This window comes from Salmo trutta, chromosome 34 (assembly GCF_901001165.1).
Source record: "Salmo trutta chromosome 34, fSalTru1.1, whole genome shotgun sequence".
Classification (NCBI taxonomy): Eukaryota; Metazoa; Chordata; class Actinopteri; order Salmoniformes; family Salmonidae; genus Salmo; species Salmo trutta.
The window spans coordinates 22450372-22471423 of record NC_042990.1 but is presented as its reverse complement, the minus strand read 5'-3'; the positions used below and the strand labels follow the sequence as shown (position 1 = coordinate 22471423).

The window sequence follows — 21052 nt, the reverse complement described above, 5'->3', positions numbered from 1 at the left end:
TATTTTGCATATTTCATTATCTCTGAAACAATTAACTGTGTGCCAGTTTCACCTCCATTATCCATCCCTATCAGATACCTGGGTGACCTGGATACCTGGTTGACCACGTTGTGTGTGTGTGTGTGTGTGTGTGTGTGTGTGTGTGTGTGTGTGTGTGTGTGTGTGTGTGTGTGTGTGGGGGGGGGGGGGGGGTTATGTGTGTGTGTGTGTGGGGGGGGGGGGGTTATGTGTGTGTGTGTGTGTGTGGGGGGGGGGGGGGGGGGGGGGGGTTATGTGTGTGTGCGCGCGCGCATGTGTTTGTACGTGTGAGCATGTGTGTGTGTATTTGTACGCGTGTGTGTGCGTGTCAGTGTGCGTGCGCATGTGTGTGCCTTCCCCTCACATGACTGTGCCTTCCCCTCCATCCAGCCAACAACCAGGAAAGGGCTTAACAGGGGAAACAAGTCCAGAAAAATAACTCCTTACTGGATCACCTCCTCTGACCGATTGCCCCTCTCCTCCCTTTTTCTCTCCCTCTCTCTGTTAGTATCTGTTATTGTTCTGAGGGTGGGTCTTCCTGGGCTAGGACTGGCTGTGACCGCTCATCTCTTCTCCAAACACCAACTTCCCAACACCACTGAAACCAGCCCCAGATAATAAACAAGATAATACATAGTTTCAACAGCTGGTAATGGTGTGAACATGTTATACTGCTGTAATGGAGGTAGCCTATATCCCAAGGCCACCTGATCAGCACCACTATCAGAGTTGTAATTCTGTGCCCAGCTCCAAATCCCACTGCTATGACCCTGTTCCCTGTTCCATTATGCATATCATGCTTTTCCCTCAGTGTTTCTCAGGAATATTCATGAGCCTCATTAGAACACCAGCCTCACTTCTAGCTAACAGTGAGAGTAGCTGTTGAACCTGAATTAGTTTCACCGCAGAATTCAGGGGGTTTGGGGCGTAGCCAGTGAATTCAGGTCGGTGTGTCTGTGTGTGAGTAGAGTAAAGTACACTGTGTAATGAAAGCACATCTCTCCAGTTTGTTATTCTCCGTTTCCACTGACAGGAGGGCGGGAACCTATTTCATGAGCAAATATCAGTGATTTACTATTTTTTTCCCCCAGAATCCAATGCAGTGTGTAAATGCCATATAACTACTGATAAGCTATGATAGAAGTGTAACTTAAATATTCTTCTTCTTCCTCTGAAGTTAGTATTCATAACACTGTTGCCCAATGTCTAACGTTATCTATGAAATTATTTTCACCACTTTTGACATGGGAGAGAAAAAAAAACACTGTGTGCGATGTCATGTTATTGCGTTTCATTGTTGCTTTATTCGAGTTGAACAAATTCCTACAAACAAACACATACATATGATCACCCCTCCCCCCTCACACACAGACAGTAAACAGGGGGACAATACCGACGGTCCAATGTGGTAACAGTGTAACAACTTTTTTTAAATGCTTCCTCCGAAGCAATATCAATATTTGACTTCTTTTAAGTATCATAATAAACGTCATACAAAAATCTGATGACGCAAGGCCAGAAAACGGACCAATAAAGTGCATTTACTTGACTGTCCCTATGGAATATGGAAGTCCATGGGTGCGTTCCAGGTACACAAACTCTGCACAGGTCTGAGATCAGATGATCAGATCTTTACATCATTTGGAGAACTATTTAACATCTCAGGAAGCACATCAACATGATATAACGATCCTATAAACTGCAAGGACCTGAGTAGAATGAGTGTATCCGGAACGCACCTAAAGTCTTAGGTAGGGCTGGATCTGACAGCAGAAAAGGTGTATCTGGAATGCACCCAAAGTCTTAGGTAGATAGTGAAGTAGGGCTGGATCTACACTCTGGAACGCACCCAAAGTCTTAGGCAGGTACTCGGCCTGGATCTGACAGATGCCTGACACTTTTGGAGTACAGGGTCCAGATCAGGCCGCTAGCCAAGCCAGGAAGGAATATTCAGGGATTGCTTAGCCAACTGAGCCTGACAATCAACAGAATTACACAAGACGCAACTACAACCACTGACACCAATAGTGCTGAGCTGAACTGAGTTTATACCCCACCTTGACCTCACTTCCCCCAAGTGATAGTAACATTAAATAGCTTAACTGCTGTAGATCCTAATCATTTATCACTGATGAAACACTAACGTTGTTACACTTACGTTTAAAAATGTCCATCTCTGTATTCTCTTCTCAGTGAATCATCATCATTGAGCTTATTGTGAACTATTCTCTCTAAACTTGTATACAGAGGCGCAACTTTGGTTTTAGAAGAGGGGGGGGCATCATTTTTTATTTTATTTTATCCAGTCGGACAAACACTCTAAACAGTTTACCCGACCGCTCGGAGGCGTCCGCATGGTCCTAAAGCACACAGTTGCCTCGTTTTGTATCACATTCCAATGATTAAACGTTCTCAAAAATGCAATTTCAGAATGTGGGGGTGGACATGTCCCCGTTCCCAGTGAAAGTTGCGCCCCTGCTTCTAATACTGACTGATTGTAAGACTAAATTTCAGAGGTCACACTAACATGACTCCTACTGCAACTTGATAGTCCTTTGTGTTTTCGACATGTAATCTCATTGTCAACAAAAGCTTTGGTAAACCTATAATTTCATTGTGTTTTCATGCTTCAAACTGATTGAACAATAGGCTACATACACTTGTAACACTTGACAGTAATGACAGCATACAATCAAGTGTGCATTTGACTTCTCTGACACTTCAACGTTTTGATTGTTTTGTCTCTCTGGGAACTCTTTTGTGCCTCATGGTATGACGAAATACTTCCTATAAAAATACATTAGTGTCTACTGTCCCGTGTTGCTGTGCCAGCCAGGACTGTTACCATCCAAAGTCCATGGCATGGTGAAAAAAATCTATTCCATCAGTTCCAGTGAGGACATAGTGACAACCCCCCGAGACAGACCTGAACAAACTCAGTCCCATTCCATTTGACTGATACAACTGAGCCAAGACAGACTTATAGGCAGGCAGGCAGGCAAGCAGCTGACCCATCACTGAGTGCTCCACATCACCTGGTCAATGTATTGATAAGGAGACACCTAGCATTATTGGTACACCATACTAGTCAACACCACATGTCCAGCTCATGGTTAACAGGTTAACACCCCGACAGGTGGGTCACCGTCCATCACCATTGGTATCTCACATTAAGTCCTTGTGTAACTCCACCAACTCCGCCATGATGGCGGTTGTGTGTCTGACCAATCCGATCATCTCTTCTTCTTCTGTTGAGCTTTCTGCGTCTTCCTCCTTTTGATGATCATGGTGTGGAGCTTCTCGAGACCTTCCTGCAGCCCCTCCCCTATGATGGCGCAGGCGGACTGCAGGTGCCAGGGCGTTCCATTACCCAGCTCTGCTAGAGCCAGAGAGCGCTCCATCTCGTGAAGCGGCAGGGAGTTCCTCAGGTCCTGCTTGTTGGCCACCACTAGAACAGGCACCCCCTGGTTCTCCGCTAACCTCGTGATCTTATGGAGCTCCGTCTTGGCCTCCTCCAGACGCTCGGTGTCGACGGAATCCACCACAAACACGATCCCGTCGGCGCACCGCGTGTATGAGCGCCACAGGGGGCGGAGCTTCTCCTGACCGCCCACATCCCAGAAGTGGAACGCCGCCTTCCGCCAGGACTTTCCGCTAGCACTCAGGGACACTTTGATCTTCTCCGTGTTGAATCCCTTAGTGGGGACCGTGTTCACAAACTCATTGAAACGAAGGCGGTAGAGGACAGTGGTCTTCCCGGCGCAGTCCAGACCCAGGATGACAATATGGAGAGCCTGGAAGGAAGGAAGGCTGGGCAAGATCTGGTCTGATAATCCATTGCCCATCTTGTTACTCACACTTTGAGGGAGACTCAGACAGGGGAGAAGCGTGCCGCTGCTGCTTCAACAAATAATCACAAGACTTCTTTGCTCATTCCTTTTCCAGGGGGCTGTGCTGCAGCATTCACCTAGACATAAAAGAGAGAGGACACAATGTAAGCAGCTGTAAAAAGCACTCAACAACCAACAAGAACAGCCATCTATTGCTTTACAATTGGAGCTATGCACTGTAAGTGAATATAGCCTAGGCCTATACAGTCTCTCTCTTTTTTCCTTTTCTCATTGTAAGTGAATATGCTCTCTCTCTCTTTCTTATTCTTAAGCATTTTACATCTGTAATATTTCGGGCCATGAGAAGAATGAGCGATAAACCAGCCGGGTGTGAAAAGAGCCTATTTGCACATGTAGCGTCTAGAGCAGCGCTCGGAGGTCGGTGGATTTCATATGTTAATTCCCATTCAGAGACAGTAGACTATCAATACTGAACGACAAGGACGCCGGCGTGCTCCCAACGAAATCCGCCTTTAACTGTCTTCAGGTTGATGATCATTGCCGTTGGCACAAGGAATAACATTATTCTGCTCGTTGCCTGACAAATCGTAAATTGAGATAATAATCTAAATAGGCTACAGAAGATTGACTGGCTGGCCATCAAGAAACTGTTGCGCGGCAACGTCAGTCTTCTACCACTAACGGCAAAACAAATGGGTTGACAGGCAGACAGAGGGGTTATGCCAACATGTGCTATGAAAAAACAAAACAATGAATCGAATGCTCTTATATATGTTAGTAGGCTATTGCTAGTTTGCTATTCAATCATCTTGCACTCAATATTAGGCGGTCTAGGCAGACATTCAATGCAAACTGTCATGAAAAATTGGCGACGATGGTTTGGGTATAATCTTTTTCATTCCACATATTGTACTAAACGTAATCTCTATGCATAATCTCCAGGCATGGGAAAAAATGATATAATTTGTAGAATGCACACCTACCTTTGTGATGTAGGCCTATGGACTTTCCAAAACATGAACGCGAAATCGTTGCAACAGGGTATCCTTTATGATCTCCTGTCTCTTGCTCACACTTTCAGGTCCACACGACTACTGAGCGATAAACGTGGACGGACTCCCTCTCCATTCCATTCCCGCACCACGGGTTCAACCCAGAATGTTTCTAGCGAGAGCTCTGTTTGGTTGAAGTCCCAGAGCGCTCCGTTTTCTCCTTGTCCGATTGGTGATGAGCGGTGTCTGTTTGCGTCGTCGTCCTCACGCGACACACCTCCACGCACCACCTGTTTCTGTCACTCCGTGTCGTTGAACTCTGAAATTACATTGTACTGGTTGCAATGAAAAGGGCGTGTTATATATTCTAGATGTATTTGTACTTGATATGATGTTTTCTGTGTAAAATGTGTACCTTATCTTATAGGCTACGCTTGTGTGGCTTGTGATTGAAATGTTTCAAGTTTCATTGATTGCAACAAACGCCAAGAATATGACAAATATTAAGATCTAGATATTTTTAAAAGACGTGTCCTGCCTAAATGTGTATGTTCAAATACAAATAGGGCTAATGTTTGCCGATTGAAAAAAATTATTCTATAATTAGATCAGAAAGGGAAAAAAGCAATAATGTAAGATCAAAGCACGGTGATTTCCTTCACCAAGATGAGGGCCATCAAGAGCACATTTACTGAGTGACTTGGGTGGTCTCTCAGATCTGGTCTCTCGGATCTGCTCTGATCGCTCAACAGTTTCAAGTGTAGGATCTGAAAGTGGGTGGAGTCCCCAGACATTGTGATGGCGGGAAATGTACATTTGAAATAACATTGCAGTGCAATCACACTGGGCACACACTGGGCAACGTTGTTTCCACGTTACTTCAATAAAATTTACGTTGAATTGATGTCTGTGCCCAATCTCACACTCAAATTACTATGTCTCTCATTGGAAAGCCTAGATCTTTCTTTTGATATTCTAAAGTGACCAAAAGGACTTTTTCAGGTACTGAATATTGTAGGATATGAATTACAAGTTAATTTTACAGGCTACACAGTAGGCCAAGGTTTGAGATGAAGACAAGACACTGGAGCTAATAAATGTTTAATAATGTATTAGCCCATCTTGAATTCATTTGATTGTCCATCGTGGTTAGACTTTTAGCCTGGTAATTACCAGACTGATTTGCGAACCATTCATGTAAGCTCGCGAGATCAGGCGGCTTTCGAGGCTAGGTTAGACTCGAGGACAAAAAAACGATGAAATTCTCTTTCTCAGTGTGAGTTCATGCAAATAACTCTCAGAAGGCGTTATGCATTTTCTATCAGAGTTTTTAATGACAAAAGCATTCAATCTTCCATACTCGCCAACACACAAATTACAAACTTCTTATTTTTGTTTTTACAGAGCAAATAGCAATATTTATTTCCAGACGTAGTCCAAATGTAAAGATCCGCATTCAAATTAACATCATATATCATACTTTTTGGTCTTTTGTCTTTGGAACAAAACAACAAAGATGTCCAAGCAGTACACATCATCTGGGGTTAACACCAGTCCCTGAAGAGATAGCTAACCCTCCTTTCACACTAGTATTTGTAAACCCTCTACTGAATACAGAGTGAATGTTATAACTGTTATAACGGTCTAAACTGTGTTCTAATGGTGTTATAACTTTTGGGATTCATTGATGCTAAATCTGCAGTGTCTTCATGGTCCTGGCCATGGTGTCTGAGTCCCAGCGTGCCGCGTCCCACCCCAGGAACCACCCTGTGAAGGTGGGGGGTTCATGACCCTGCTTCACCATCACTATGGAGGTCCTCTTATCCCGACCGCCCGGATCCGTCTCTATGTATGTCTTGGCTGTAAGGAAGGGAGCACATAGATGTTATCAATGGGATAAACCATAGAAAAGAGGGTGTTCACACCCCTTATATTTTAAAGGTATATACACACATATTTATGGATTATAGTAAACTATATCTTAAACGTACTACGAAAAATAAACTACCCTATATACACACACAAGGCAAAGACCAAAACTCACCTGATTTTACAGATTCAGTTCTCTCAACTTCATTGGCATCTTTGCCAATCCAGATAAACACCTATCACAAAAAATGAACATCAATGTAGTTCAACCTCCATAGAGTTAGAAATGGGCTGAAAATTGTAATTTGAGGATATGTAACAAGCTCCATACCTGATCCCAGACATCCAACAGCATCACGTCATCCTCTGCCAGGTCCTCCTGACTAAACTCCCCTGGAACCTCCTCAATCTGCAAACACTATTTGTCATCTATCTATGTGTGTGTGTGAGTGAGTGTGTGAGTGTGTGAGTGTGCGGTACTCACTATGAACCTGCCAGTCTTGTTGGAGCAGGCGAACAGGCGAGGTTGTTGAGTGAGGCTCTTACTCGCCAGTCTCTCTGATGTTTGGTAGTCCTTCTTTCCCCCTAACGCTGCCCAGAAGTTCGCTACAACCAAACAAAACAAATCTGCTTGGGTTTCTTTGCATCTTGAACTTGTGATATACATTTTTAGGACTAAAAAACCTCAAACTTGTCAATCTGTCTCAAGACTTTCCTTGTGTCAGTCTGCCCCCTGGTGACTTTCCTGAGTAATACATCACATCACATCAATTTTTTTAAATGTAATTTGACCTTTATTTAACTAGGCAAGTCAGCTAAGAAAAAAAAATCTTATTTTCAATGATGGCCTAGGAACAGTGGGTTAACTGCCTTGTTCAGGGGCAGAACAACAGATTTTTACTTTGTCAGCTCAGGGATTCAATCTTGCAACCTTCCGGTTACTAGTCCAACGCTCTAACCACTAGGCTACCTGCCGCCCCTCATAAAGCTTCTCGGAGTAGAACTTCTGATCTAATATCAGGAACCCGTCCATATATTGTTATTCATTATGAACTAAAAAGGAAAACTAATACTACATTAGCACTCCTCCTCTGAGATGTTTTATGAACATGAGCCCAGGCCAAGGAATCTGTATGATATTCTCACCTGGTTCCTGTCCCTCTACGATGCGTTGTGTTTGACACTTCAGCACCTGACTCAGGTACTGGGCACCCCGCTCTTCGTCCTCGCTGGCGCCTTTACCCACCCACAGGTAGCTCCCCCCCGAGGGCAGTTTCAGCAGGTATGCATCGTTAGAGTTCAGGCTGCCAGCCTCTGCATCCACCTGCCATAACACACAACAGACAATGCAACTGGGATCTAGTGGTGAGGAAACACTGACCTCCAGTCTAGATGATAGGAAATTACAAATGAGCATCGTAAATGCCAATGCAAAAAAACTCAAATTTAGCATAATCAGTGCCTATTAACAATATAGTGTGAAAACTGCATTCATGTGTGTTTACCTTCCATCTCTGCCAATCAAACAACCATAGGTGTGTGTCTGTAAGAGAATATCCTAACCTCTGCGATGCGTGTGATGGTGCCCAGGTTCCGTCGGACCTGGAACAGGCGTGTGGGGGCCGCAGGTGCCTGGCCTCCGATGCGTGAGGTACCACTCTTATACACGATGAGGGGCTTGGCTTTGAACAGACTCAGGAGATGGGCAGGCTCTTTTCCTTGGGATACTCTCACCTAGGAAACCAAACGAGAGTAGTAACGCATATCAAATTTGATACAGGAGCTTAAGGATAGCAAAGCCATAGCTGGAGGGCCAGGTAGAAAACTATGCTGTAGTCAACCACTAGGGGGCACTATAACATGGCATACACAGTGGGGGATTCTCATTTGGGCAAACTGCCGTTATCTATCCTCCGTGACCCAGAAACCGATAAGTTGTCGAGTGGTCGAGGAAAGTGTCAATTCGTTAGTAGGCGAACAAAGGAGTCTGCTCCCTCTTCGATGACCTACGTCAGCAGAGGATGCACAAGAGTGTCCTCGCGGCAGGTAGCGCAGAAGTGTTTGATAATCCGCCACACCCACTTTGAATCAGATGTGGGTTTTTTCGATGGAGAAAAACAAGTGCACATTTAAAAACTATACTCTACTTATCTATAAAATGTCTGCCACAACTAGCTCCATTTGTTTTCATCACTTTACACATTTATTTGGGTATTCCACCCCTGCAAACGCATTTCGAGAGTTTGGGACTATAAGATTGTATCTGCATTTTTGTCTAAATGTTGTTATTGACATAGCCTTGTTCTGTTCAATGTTCTCTACCTATATAGTAGTCTAAATACCCCAAATCATGTTGTTCATTTGAAAAGAATACAAGATAAACATCGCTGACACCATTCAAACCGTTGAGGGATCAGAACCATCAGAATCATCTTTTTCCACATTGAACCTTATAGTCCCAAGCTCTCCATTTGCCTGATGAGGCACGAGTGGAGAAGGAGATTCTCATTTCATACAAGTGCATTTGTTTCCACATTTCCTCTCCTCAATTACCTTTGACCTTTTTAAAAAAAGAGGTGAGGAGAGGACGGAGGAGTTAGTAAAACCAATTGAGAATCTCCCAGCGGCACCCTGTGCTAACAGTTGATCATAAAACATTGAATCAGATTATGAGATACCAACTTCACATCCAGAGAAAAGATTACATCATGCCCCGTAGACATGGAAAGTAAACCCTGATAAAACAATCAAATTAGGGAATTTAATACACTATGGGCTGGAGAGAATAACCTCTAGTATCACACTTTACAACTGTGATCTAAAAAAAAAAGGTTTAAATCTTTCTACAGCTTTTACACATTTCCACCGAGGGCCTTCGCTCCAACAGCAGTGTTTGTGTCTTTTGGAGGGGTTGGGATAAAGCACATCCACTGGACATCTATGGACATTGGACAATAAGAGATCCTCAACTTAATTTGGGTTAGTTAGACTTACCTGAACTGCATTCCCACCCAGTGAGCGATCGAGCTCCACAGTCAGGAAGGCAGAAGCTGTGAGCTCATCTAGAGTGCTGCTAGCCCCCTGCCTGCCACAGGAAGTATAGGGATCAATCAATTAATTCATCAATCCATCCAACCAACCAACCAACCAACCAACCAACCAACCAATCTAATTGAATATATGAGCACAGGTCTACCAGACTCACCAGGTGTAGATGATCTGTCCTCTCTTATATGTATAGAGGATGATGTAACAGTCTCCTCCATAGAACTGGCCATAGGTCTTTGGGTCGATTGGGACTCGACCACTGCTCTCCACTCTGAAGATCTGGAACATGAAACATGCATCTGGCTTGCTATTCTACTATCATTTGTTTACAATCCATGTGATTGGAATTGTCAGTTGAATAAAACACCTGACTCATTTTTAGATTAGCACATTTGTTTATCCACTGCTCGTAATGCTTGCGTAATGACGAACCTTGCCTGATACCAGAAGGCCTGTGTTAGCTCCCTGATCTATTGCTTAGACCTTAGGTCAGCGGGCTAACAGTCTTGTGGCAGTAACACATGGTCCTGTACCTGAGTGTCTCCTGTGCCGTCATCCACCATGTTATAATGGGCTGCCATGCTCTGGGACTCATGGAGTTTGGAGGCATCGAACTCCACCTGACGTATCTTTGCGATCCTCTCGGTCACAAAGACCTTCCCAAACCCCTCGCTCTGGTTTTTATCCCTCCACCCCTGGAAGAAATGCTTGAAGATGGGAGTCTCCCCACCCTCTGGAAGTACCTGGATCTGGAGATAGAGAAGAGGAGTTGTTTCTATGAATGTCAGCGTTGGGGATCAACTCTCCTTCAGTCCTGATTAAGATGGCGCCGAAGAGGATGGCTGACGTTTTACATGCTCCTAGCCAATTGTGCTATTTAGTATTTTTTTTGCCTTGTTCGTAACTTATTTTGTAACTAATTTTGTACATAATGTTGCTGCTACCGTCTCTTGCGACCGAAAATAACTTCTAGACATTAGAACAGCGATTACTCACCACGAACTGGAAGAATCTTTTTTCTTTACCCTGTCTGGACTAGGGGGCAGTTTCACGGCCGGATGAAAAACGTACCCAATTTAAACAGGTTACTACTCTGGCCCAGAAACTAGAATATGCATATTATTAGTAGATTTGGATAGAAAACACTCTGAAGGTTCTAAAACTGTTTGAATGGTGTCTGTGAGTATAACAGAACTCATATGGCAGGCAAAAACCTGAGAAAAGGCTGGTCATGGCTCACATCAACACCATCCTCCCGGATACCCTAGACCCACTCCAATTCGCATACCGCCCCAAAAGATCCACAGATGACGCAATCTCAATCGCACTTCACACTGCCCTTTCCCACCTAGACAAAAGGAACACCTATGAGAATTATTCTGTTCACTGACTACAACTCAGCGTTCAACACCATAGTGCCCAAGAAGCTCATCACTAAGCTAAGGACCCTGGAACTAAACACCTCCCGCTGCAACTGGATCCTGGACTTCCTGACGGGCTGCCCCCAGGTGGTAAGGGTAGGTAACAACACATCTGCCATGCTGGTCCTCAACACTGGGGCCCCTCAGGGATGTTTACTTAGTCCACTCCTGTACTCCCTGGTCACCCACGACTGCTTGGCCAAACACGACTCCAACACCATCATTAAGTTTGCTGATGACACAACAATGGTAGGCCTGATCACCGACAACAATGAGACAGCCTATAGGGAGGAGGTCAGAGAACTGGCAGTGTAGTCAGTGAGGTCAGAGTACTGCCCCCCCCCCCCCCCCCCATTTGTTTTGTACACTGCTGCTACTCGCTGTTTATTATCTATGCATAGCCACTTCACCCCTACCTACATGTACAAATTATTATTTACTTTAGTTAATTTGGTAAATATTGTTGGTTAAGGGCTTGTAAGTAAGCATTTCACGGTAAGATTTAGACTTGTGGAATTCGATGCATGTGACAAATAAAGTTTGATTTGATCAGTTTAGCAGGTCATGAACTGACATAGACTGATATTTGAGTCACGAGTTGATCCAATCAAATGATCCAACCAAAGCAATTATGACTGACGCTATATGGATGATAATGAGCATAAACCTGTGTGTTAGCTGGGTAGCCCATCTGCTTGATGAAGCCCTCAGCAGTCTTCATGGCAGTCTTCCTCTCGCTGGGGTTGGCGTTACGGCCTTTATGGGTGATGATGGAAGATTCATGCAGAAGAAGAGGTACAAAAAGATGGGAGGTACTAAAGGATGAGGGGATGAATTTAGACGGTCAAGATAAGCATGTGTAGCAGTTTAAATACGTACCTTTCCAGACAAAGATCATCTTGCTCTTCCCGTGGTCCAGGATGAAGCACTCGTCAGACAGCAGATGGCTCTGAGAGAACGGGTTCTCCTCTGAGACCAGGGTCACCTGCATTTCTCCGGACGCATCAGATACCTGAAAGGAACAACAGCGAGATGAGTGTGTGTGTGTGAGTGTGTGTTAGTGTGTATAGACTGTGTCCCATACCATGTAGAGTTTGGCCATCTTCCTGTTGGAGATATCTGCCATCATATCGTCATTGTCATCACCTTCTGGTAGATCTGGCTTGTTGCCAAGTACCTGTTAAGGTTGACCGGTAAAAACACAAAGACAAAAAAGACTAAGATAATATTGACAATATTAATAATATTAATATTGATAATAATGTGTTAATGGAGATAGCAAAATGATAGTGTACATAAGTGGATTATTTAACTGTCATACAGTTAGGTGCCTGCAGTAATTCGCGATAAATGTCCATTCAAGAGCGCAAACTCTAGACTAGGGAATGAAAGTTCAATATTGTGGTTGTAAAAATACATATTGAATTAGCATCTGTCACCTCAGTTAACTCAGATGGCTCGCTTCCCTCTTCCACGACAACCAGCTTTGCTCGGCCATTCCTCTCATTGTCACGGATACTGGCAGCCACCTGTGCTGCCTTCAGGCGCTCAAACTTGTTGCACTCTGAACCACACCACTGGTAGATAACCTATAGACGGGTAACAGGTACGGTTCATTTGAAAAAGGTTGTTGCTCACTTTATCAAGTTCCAGGTGCATCAGGAAATATTAAAATTAGAGAACAGTACAGCTTTTAGACTTAGTTTGGTAAACATTAGGATACCTTGTATATCAAATGATCTGATACATAAACCCACCTCAAGTCAACATACCGTAGGCCTGCATATATTTAAGAAGAACTCAAGCCGAACAGTTAATATTTGACTTTCAACAGAATTTGAAGTTTGTCTGGACAATGTGTCTGTTTTCTCAGGAAGGTGACAGTCAAACAAATGAACTGTTGTTACAGGGTCTCTGAGTGCACTACCATCTGTGCCATACAAGTGGCAGAGGCAGTGTTCCCAACATAGACACTATATCATTGATACATGTTCTATATCTATATGGTATACTCTCACATAGAGGGAGGCTAAATTACAATCTACCGATCCGTCGATCCATCGATGAGTCAATTAGTCAATCAGTAGATCAATCAATCAATCAATCAAAACTTACTGCACCAAGGTCCACGATGAAACCGTCCCCTCTGTTGAAGCTGGACCAGTTGAGGGTGACCTCGGTTGCCCTGACGACGCGGCGACCTTTGATATGGAATAGTCTCAGAGCTGACAGGTCGTTGGTGACCACGTGATGGAACCCAGAGGCCACGCCTCCGGCCTAGAATAGAACAGGATATAATAGAAAGAAAATGGAGTACATAAGGATAAAATTGAATACTTCATTGCCCTCAAGAGGGAATTTGTCTTGCTCAGTTTAAAAGCAATACAAGATGTAGATGTACATAGCATACATCACATACAAAACAAGATACACAGTTACATAGGCTGGGTTTTAGGCTGGGTTTCTGGACAGGACTTTGAGATATCAGCTGATGTAAGAAAGGCTATATACATTTTTTTGATTTGATTTGATGACATAGTACCTAACACAAACATCCCTGAAACAACATATAAAAGTCAATGTCAGAGCCTATGAGTACCCTGTGAGGTTGAACAAGGTTAGAATGTCCAGTAGTTCCTTCTAGTGATTGGGTAATATTAAGGAAAATCAAGAAAGGTTCCGAACCAAGAAAAACAAACAACGTGAGGATCACGCATAACTGTTTTTCCTTTTCATCTGCACACCAGGTTCCTTTACCATCCCATGAGTCAGATTGCTGCCCATGGTCAGGGCCAAACAAAATGTTACACCAAGTGTTTATTTAATAGCAGACCTCCAGCGTATGATGCCCAGGTCTGAAATGTGGCAAATGGAATGAATGTTCACTGCTAAAAATAAGGGTACTTTTTTGGTTCAATATAACACCATATCTTCTAGTAGTAAATAGCAGTAAGACAGATACAGGAACAAATCTAATATTAGTGACATAAACTGAAATAAAATGCATCAGTAAGACAATACTGTACTTTATATGTGATGCCTCCCTTGAAGTATCGTGTGAAGGCAGTGGACTCGAACCCCTGCAGTTCTCTGTACTGGACAGGCTTCCCTCCTAGGAAATCATCCAGCTGAACAGTAAAGATGGCCGCCGCCGTGCTCTCATCCTGGCTGCACTCCTTACCTAAGGAGAGAACATGAGTGGTACAGTACTTAAATACAATATGATAAATGTTGGCATGAAATGAGAGAGTATTCAAGTTTAGACAAAGGAACTTAAGCACAATGTTCATTCTTATGAGTCAAACTGCCTAGCTGATGTTATCACTGTGATGTCCATAGTATGCTTTATTTTCACACTGTGTGGCGTGGGCCTGTTTGTTCACATCTTTTTTGTCACCCTTGCAGACAGATGGCTTGGCAACAATAATCACACTGGTGATGCGGTTTTCATATTTTCACTCTCAAACAGAATCTAACAGCCTTGCGTGTTGCCATTGTATATTTCTGAGTGACTGCTGCTGCTGCACAACACAACCGTGGTTTATCACCTATCTCAAGGCCATCAGAGGCCATCAGACTGTTAAACAGCCATTTCTAACACAGAGATGCTGCTGCCTGGGTATAGACTTGAAATCATTGGCCACTTGAATAAATGGATCACTAGTCACTTTCATAATGCCACTTTAATAATGTTTACATATCTTGCATTAGTCATCTCATATACTATACTATACTATACTATACTATATTTTATACCATCTATTGCATCTTGCCTATGCCGCTCTGTCATTGCTCATCCCTATATTTATATGTATATATTCTTATTCCATTCATTTACTTAGATTTGTTTTAATTAGGTAGTTGTTGTGGAATTGTGAGAATACATGTTAGATATTGCTTCACTGTCGGAACTAAAAGCACAATCATTTCACTACACTCGCAATAACATCTGCAAACCATGTGTATGTAACCAATACAATTGGACTTGATTTGAGGAGCTGGAACCCTGTAAGTGGTACCTTGTAGGCCTGATGAGGTAGGTAAACAGTCCAAGTCATACCTACTATTTTGGTGTGACTAACATAGTTAAACATTAGCTACCAGTCTATAACATGTTGCCATTCTAATTTAGTGAGTGACTAAATGAAGGAACTGAGGGAAAAATGAAAGCCCATAGCATCAAGCATAATGTGAAGGAAACCCTTTGGAGGTCCATTAGTGTGTTTAGAGGTTAATGATTAATGATGGGAGGGGGGGGGGGGGCATGAGGGAGGAGAGGAAAGAGGAAGGGTGGGAGAGAGAGAGAAGGTGGGAGAGTGAGAGAGAGAGAGAGAGAGAGAGCGGGAGAAAGAGAGAGAGACATACAAATATATGATTTTGTGTCTAGGAAGGAAGCTGGAGTTAAAGATCAGTAGCCTTGACTTGCGTGGTTCAGTAGTTCCACCACAAAACTGACAGCTCTTTCATGTACAATGTGTATACTCTGAGACAGCTGAACAGAGAAGTTACTCAAAGGTTAATGAAAAGGCTTGATTGTTTTCCAGTGGCTATAGTCCTGATAGGAAGGGAAAACATCCCCGTCCCACTACGTGTGGAACGAAGACTGATATAGTTTATGACCTCTGCTGAGAATGACCTTATCTTATCCAGGAAGATTCATGATAGTCAATCACCCCACCCAGATAGTCACTTTCATGTTTTACTTCAGGCAAAAAAACTGTATTCAGCTCAGCTGATGACAAGATCGGCTGACTTGCTTCTGCTTTAATTCTCTGTACACTAAGACAACAGCACCTCACAGACCTCACAATTTCCATCCACAGGGATGAAGAGTGCCTTTTGAATTTTTAGACTGCTTGAATTTTTAGATGGCTAGCCTGGCTGTCCAGGTGCCCAAAATCCTTATGTTCCATCCCTGCTCACACACGATCATCCACAAAGAGCGGGGAGGTGCAGGCCAGCAATGCCAAATAATAGTGATTATTAAATCAATTTCTAAACTATCTTTCTCAACATTATCAGCATCTCATATCTGTATTCGTGGTGTCAAGCCAAACCATCTATCTTGTTCTGTCTTGTATGTACAACCTGCTCTTCTCTTATATGAATACATCTACTCAGATATGATCCTATGATGAAGGGAATGTGTTATAACACTGTTAGTATATTATGTCCTTTGATGTTAAGTTATTTTAGCTATTGCCAATGTATTTATTCATGTTAATGAGAAGGTTCTGAGAATATTATGCCATGGATTTCAGCCTGTAGCTATAAAACTTGAACGTCTATGAAGCACTCCCCAAATGTATTCACGTTAATCTCCAAGGATTCATAACCCTCCATCAGTAAACAAATCATCTAGTGTGGGAAGAGCCTGAAACACACTCGCTCATTCACTCCAACTCACCCAGCCAGTAGTGCAGGTCGTAGAAGCAGCTATCCCGCTGTTTGACGGTGTGGAGGACCACGTACGCGTCCCCAACATAGAAGTTCCCGTGCAGGTTCTCAGGCACAGGGACCAGGTCAATCTTCTCTATCCTCCATATCTGGAGACCGGCTGCCTTGCCTGCCTTGTCAAACTCCCTGTGGTAGAGCACCATGGTTCCTCTGGTTGTCTGGTAGCAGAACGGCGACGGCTGGACGTGGATCCCTGGTGTGGTGAGAAGAGTATGGTGTGAGAGCGAGGCACAGACTGCTGCTCTGTTCTCTGTCTGGTCCAGGAGAGGAGTGAGTCAATAGCAGCAGTGTGCAGGGATATAAGGCTGAGGTTGAGGCTGAGAGGGGGTGGGTGTGTCTTAGAGGCTGCCAAAGTACACACAATGCATGCGCGCACATACACACACACACACACGTTTTCACTACACTTACATATTACTGTCTCTATCCATGCTCAATATTTCCAATATGCCCTTGGAAAAGCGCTCAGAGTAAAGGTTCTGCTATAATAACTTTATTACATCATAATATTAGGCTTCAAATATCTTGCATTCAGATCAGGTCAACAGAGATGTTTATCTTGTAGTTTCAACAGAGCTCAGTAAATCAAATCAAATTATATTTATCACATGCTCCGAATACAACATGTGTAGACCTTACCGTGAAATGCTTACTTACAAACCCTTAACCAACAATGCAGTTTAAGAAATAGAGTTAAGTAAATATTTACTAAATAAACTAAGTAAAACATTTCATAAAAAGTAACACAATAAAATGACATAACAATAACGAGGCCATATATACAGGGGGTACCGGTACAGAGTCAATGTCGATGCCGAGCAGTTGCCATACCAGGCGGGGATGCAATTGGTCAGGATGCTCTCAATGGTGCAGCTCTATAACTTTTTTAGGGTCTGGAGACCCATTCCAAATCTTTTCAATCGCCCGAGGGGGAAAAGGTTTTGTTGTGCCCTCTTCACGACTGTTTTGGTGTGTTTGGACCATGATATCAGTGTGTGGTTATTTGTCTCTGCACTTATAAACATAGAGAACCAGAAACAATTCCCCACAATTGCATCAGTTCAGAATTGATCTCTACTCTGGTTTAAAGAAATATTACCATTTGACCAAGAAACTAAATATAAACCAGACATTACAGAATGGTTCCCTTTCAAGTTCCCTATTTCTTGTTTCGTATTAGACTGGTCTCTAATGGTTATGGCTTAGGGGAGAGTCCTAGTCCAAGGTCTTTGTGATGGTATTCAAAACTTGTAGATTTACCAGCCGTAGCTGCTCAATTCCAACACATTGCACAGCTTGGGGCCAAATCTTTGGAAAATGTCAAGCATTTTCCTCATAAGTCTAGAAATACAATGACAGTCTGTAGTACAACTACTTACTACTAACTAATACATAAGTGTTTTTTTACAAGACCAATCTGATAATGTTGTGCAACTAATCTGTTTTGAGTACTGTAGAGTTTTAACCCCCTCAAAAATAAGGTTAAAGTTGGTGACGCCAGTGACCAGTTTCCACTTAGTGTCAGTTAATGTGAGCAATAGAAGAGGAGGAACCAGACCAGCGATGGAAGCTTTATAATGGTGATTCCTCATGAAACCAGGACAAAAAAAGACCATGATTTCGGGACTTTCACAACGTTTAATAAATAGAATGGTCCTTTGGAGGAAGTATTGTTGACATATCTTTGACATTTGTATCAAAAAGCATAATTGAGAAATAATCAAAGTTGGCATATTTATGACATTTTTGGACTTACCCAGACCTCCTCCTTTAAGACTCCATAATAGTTAATACGTAGGTGCTACAAAGCAAAAACTGGAGTCAAATGAAGCTTTACCGCTTGTTCTGAAATATGAGTAGTATTTTGAGTTCAATAACAATTTCCATACATTCATTTGTTAATGTAAAAAAAAAAAAGTACAGTCATTTTTTTAATATACATTTTTGGATTTGGGTATTTTTTCTATATATTGCTGAACATAATATAATCTATGGGCATATGAAAGATAGACAAGGAAAAAAATGATCAATGTCAGAAATGAAATGGAGCAAAACAGTGCTGTTGCTTAGCACTGTAAACATATCAAAACACAGTGTCATGTGATATCCTGTTTTTGGTGCGGAACTGATATTAAAGTGCAAGCTATGGGTGTCAATTCCCTTTATCTGCAATATATCTGCAATATACACCCACACTTCAGCATCACTTAAAGTTACTATGTTCAGCTTTACATTGCCTGTGTTATTTCCTCGTAGTATTTTCTTTACAATGGTGAGGTAGGCAACATATTTTACGGTAAGATAGGCAATTTAAGGGAAGTTTACAGGCAGTGGTACTATGTAATTAGTGCAATAAAAGTGTGTGTGTGTTAGATTCAAAGACAGGCTGTGACCTCTCCACCAGTAAGTGATTGCATGCAGTTAAGCAAACAAGTTCTGTCATGTGTCATCTATTACAAGTTTATTACATGGCTCATAATTAAATCAATAGTTTACTGGAATTCAACAACTTTACTGGAATTCAAAGTGAAAAGGTACCACCTGCTGGGAATTGAATCTTTGAGAGGTTTAATTCATTATTTTGTAAAGAACAGCTATGATGTCATAAATACCATATAAATTCCAAATATCACCATACTGAATCTGGCCCATTGAATAGGCACAGCACTCAGTGCTTGACTTGGGCAGGCAGGATCTTACCGGAGCTGAGTACCGGCACCTCACATTTTCTACTGCTTGAGCCCCTGTTCATCTTAAAGAATATTAGCTCAAAGGTATTGTGGAGCTCCTACACCTAAATAAAAACAATACTGACACCCAAAATGAGAACCGGAACCTATTTCAGTCCAAGTTAAGCACTGATAACACTACATTACTAGCTATGATGTAATAGCCTACAGTATCACTGTATTAACTGACTCCTGTAGCAAACTGTCATAACACAAGCACAGACAATATTTCAATCTGTCTGCCTCTAGACAGCAGTGTAGTCCATTTCATTAAGGCAATTTTTCACTGAGTGCTTTCTTCTGGGTCAGCATGTTTCACAAGACGAATCATCTGCTTGATTGGGTCAGATATGTGTTCATATTGGGTCTCCATGTGAACAGAAGTCTTGCCCTGTTCTGTTGTGTCCTTTGGGGCGCTCAGCCTTGAGAGGATAAGGCCTACACACATAGCCCTTAAAATCAGGCAACTGCTTCGAACGACAGCCACAGTTCCAACAGCAGAAAACAAGTGCTGAAAAAAATAAAGCACCTTGTCTTCCTTCCTCGTCTTGATATGTTATCGTCCTGTTTGTCATCATTGCTGCCTGATATCAATCAATATCGTAAATCCACCAACTACATTTAATTTCCCAGAGACATGGAGATATCAAAATGACTAGTTCATTAACTAGCTAATAGTGTGACGGTATTCACACTTGCTAATCAATAATGAAGGCATTCTATTTCCGACGACTGATTATAGTGTAAACAAATGCACATTACATTAGAATAAACAACAGCAGAGCATTGTCTTTATTCCAAATGTTTATTGGTTATTTTTCCATAGTCACAGTCACTGTGTTTCAGTCAGTGAACATGTCAAGGTAGCGCTCTAGCGTGAAGTCCTCCCTGTCAGCCAGCGGGTCGCGGTCCAGGCCATATAATGTGACCCTGGCTGTAGTCGGCATCACCTGGCTGCTGGACTTCTCGGGAGGCAGGATACTGGTCCTCAAAACGGCCAGCTGTATTGGTGTAGCTGGCATCACTGGGTTTGCCATGGGTGACTCAGTCGCTGTGGGTAGATGGTGTGAGTAGGTCTGGAGTCTCTCCATAGACTGGGCCGAGGTGAGGTTGCAGAGGGAGGGAGGAGGGTACGGGTAAGGGAGGAAGCTGCGGATGTGGGAACATGTTCATGAGAGTGGCATATTGTGAAAGGATAATGTTACTCAAAGCGTCCTCGGAGAAGTCTGGGTATCTTGGAACCGCTGAAGCATTTGTGTTTAATGAGTCTGCCAGATCAGAGGCAGGGGATGACCAGGGATGTTCTCTTGATAAGTGTGTGAATTCAACAATTTTCCTGTCCTGCTAAGCATTCAAAATGTAACGAGTACTTTTGGGTGTCAGGAAAAATTATTTTCTTTAGGAATGTAGTGGAGTAAAAGTAAAAGTTGTCAAAAATATAAATAGTACAGCACGGATACCCAAAAAAACTACGTAAGTAGTACTTAAGTCAAAATACTTATAAGTACTTTACACCACTGGAACAGTGCCCCTTTGTATCTCTGAAGAGGTCAAGGCCAGCTGGTGAGGTGGGGGACCCTGGAACACAGGAAGACCGTGCCAGGATGCGGATGGGCTGCGTGGTACACCTGGTATACCCCCCCATGCACTGTTAGGAGCAGCATTGT

The 21052-nt window shown here is 42.8% G+C and overlaps 2 protein-coding genes across 2 annotated transcripts; both read right to left on the bottom strand.

Moving 5' to 3' along the window:
- Nucleotides 1-1297: 1297 nt before the first annotated feature.
- Nucleotides 1298-5076, bottom strand: LOC115173808 (ADP-ribosylation factor-like protein 4A). Its single transcript, XM_029732232.1, has 2 exons — nucleotides 4853-5076; nucleotides 1298-3985 (listed from the first exon to the last, which is right to left on the bottom strand). Exon 2 carries the CDS (start codon nucleotides 3861-3863, stop codon nucleotides 3252-3254), a length of 612 nt encoding a protein of 203 aa, XP_029588092.1. The 5' UTR covers nucleotides 3864-3985; nucleotides 4853-5076; the 3' UTR covers nucleotides 1298-3251.
- Nucleotides 5077-6168: 1092 nt separating this feature from the next.
- On the bottom strand, nucleotides 6169-16929 carry LOC115173807 (adseverin). The gene is made up of 16 exons (XM_029732231.1): nucleotides 16607-16929; nucleotides 14226-14380; nucleotides 13315-13476; nucleotides 12639-12788; nucleotides 12284-12376; nucleotides 12079-12211; nucleotides 11867-11955; nucleotides 10312-10527; nucleotides 9936-10057; nucleotides 9725-9815; nucleotides 8294-8464; nucleotides 7877-8054; nucleotides 7215-7336; nucleotides 7062-7139; nucleotides 6906-6966; nucleotides 6169-6721 (listed from the first exon to the last, which is right to left on the bottom strand). Exons 1-16 carry the CDS (start codon nucleotides 16797-16799, stop codon nucleotides 6552-6554), a joined length of 2184 nt encoding a protein of 727 aa, XP_029588091.1. The 5' UTR covers nucleotides 16800-16929; the 3' UTR covers nucleotides 6169-6551.
- Between the last annotated feature and the right edge of the window lie 4123 nt (nucleotides 16930-21052).

Coding starts and splice junctions, on each gene's coding strand:
- LOC115173807 (XM_029732231.1), bottom strand. CDS start 16,799: ATGGTGCTCTACCACAGGGAGTTTGACAAGGCAGGCAAGGCAGCCGGT. Junction 12,789..13,314: donor TCATCGTGGACCTTGGTGCA/GTAAGTTTTGAT, acceptor ACCCGTCTATAG/GTTATCTACCAGTGGTGTGG. Junction 7,140..7,214: donor ACAAGACTGGCAGGTTCATA/GTGAGTACCGCA, acceptor TAGTGTTTGCAG/ATTGAGGAGGTTCCAGGGGA.
- LOC115173808 (XM_029732232.1), bottom strand. CDS start 3,863: ATGGGCAATGGATTATCAGACCAGATCTTGCCCAGCCTTCCTTCCTTC.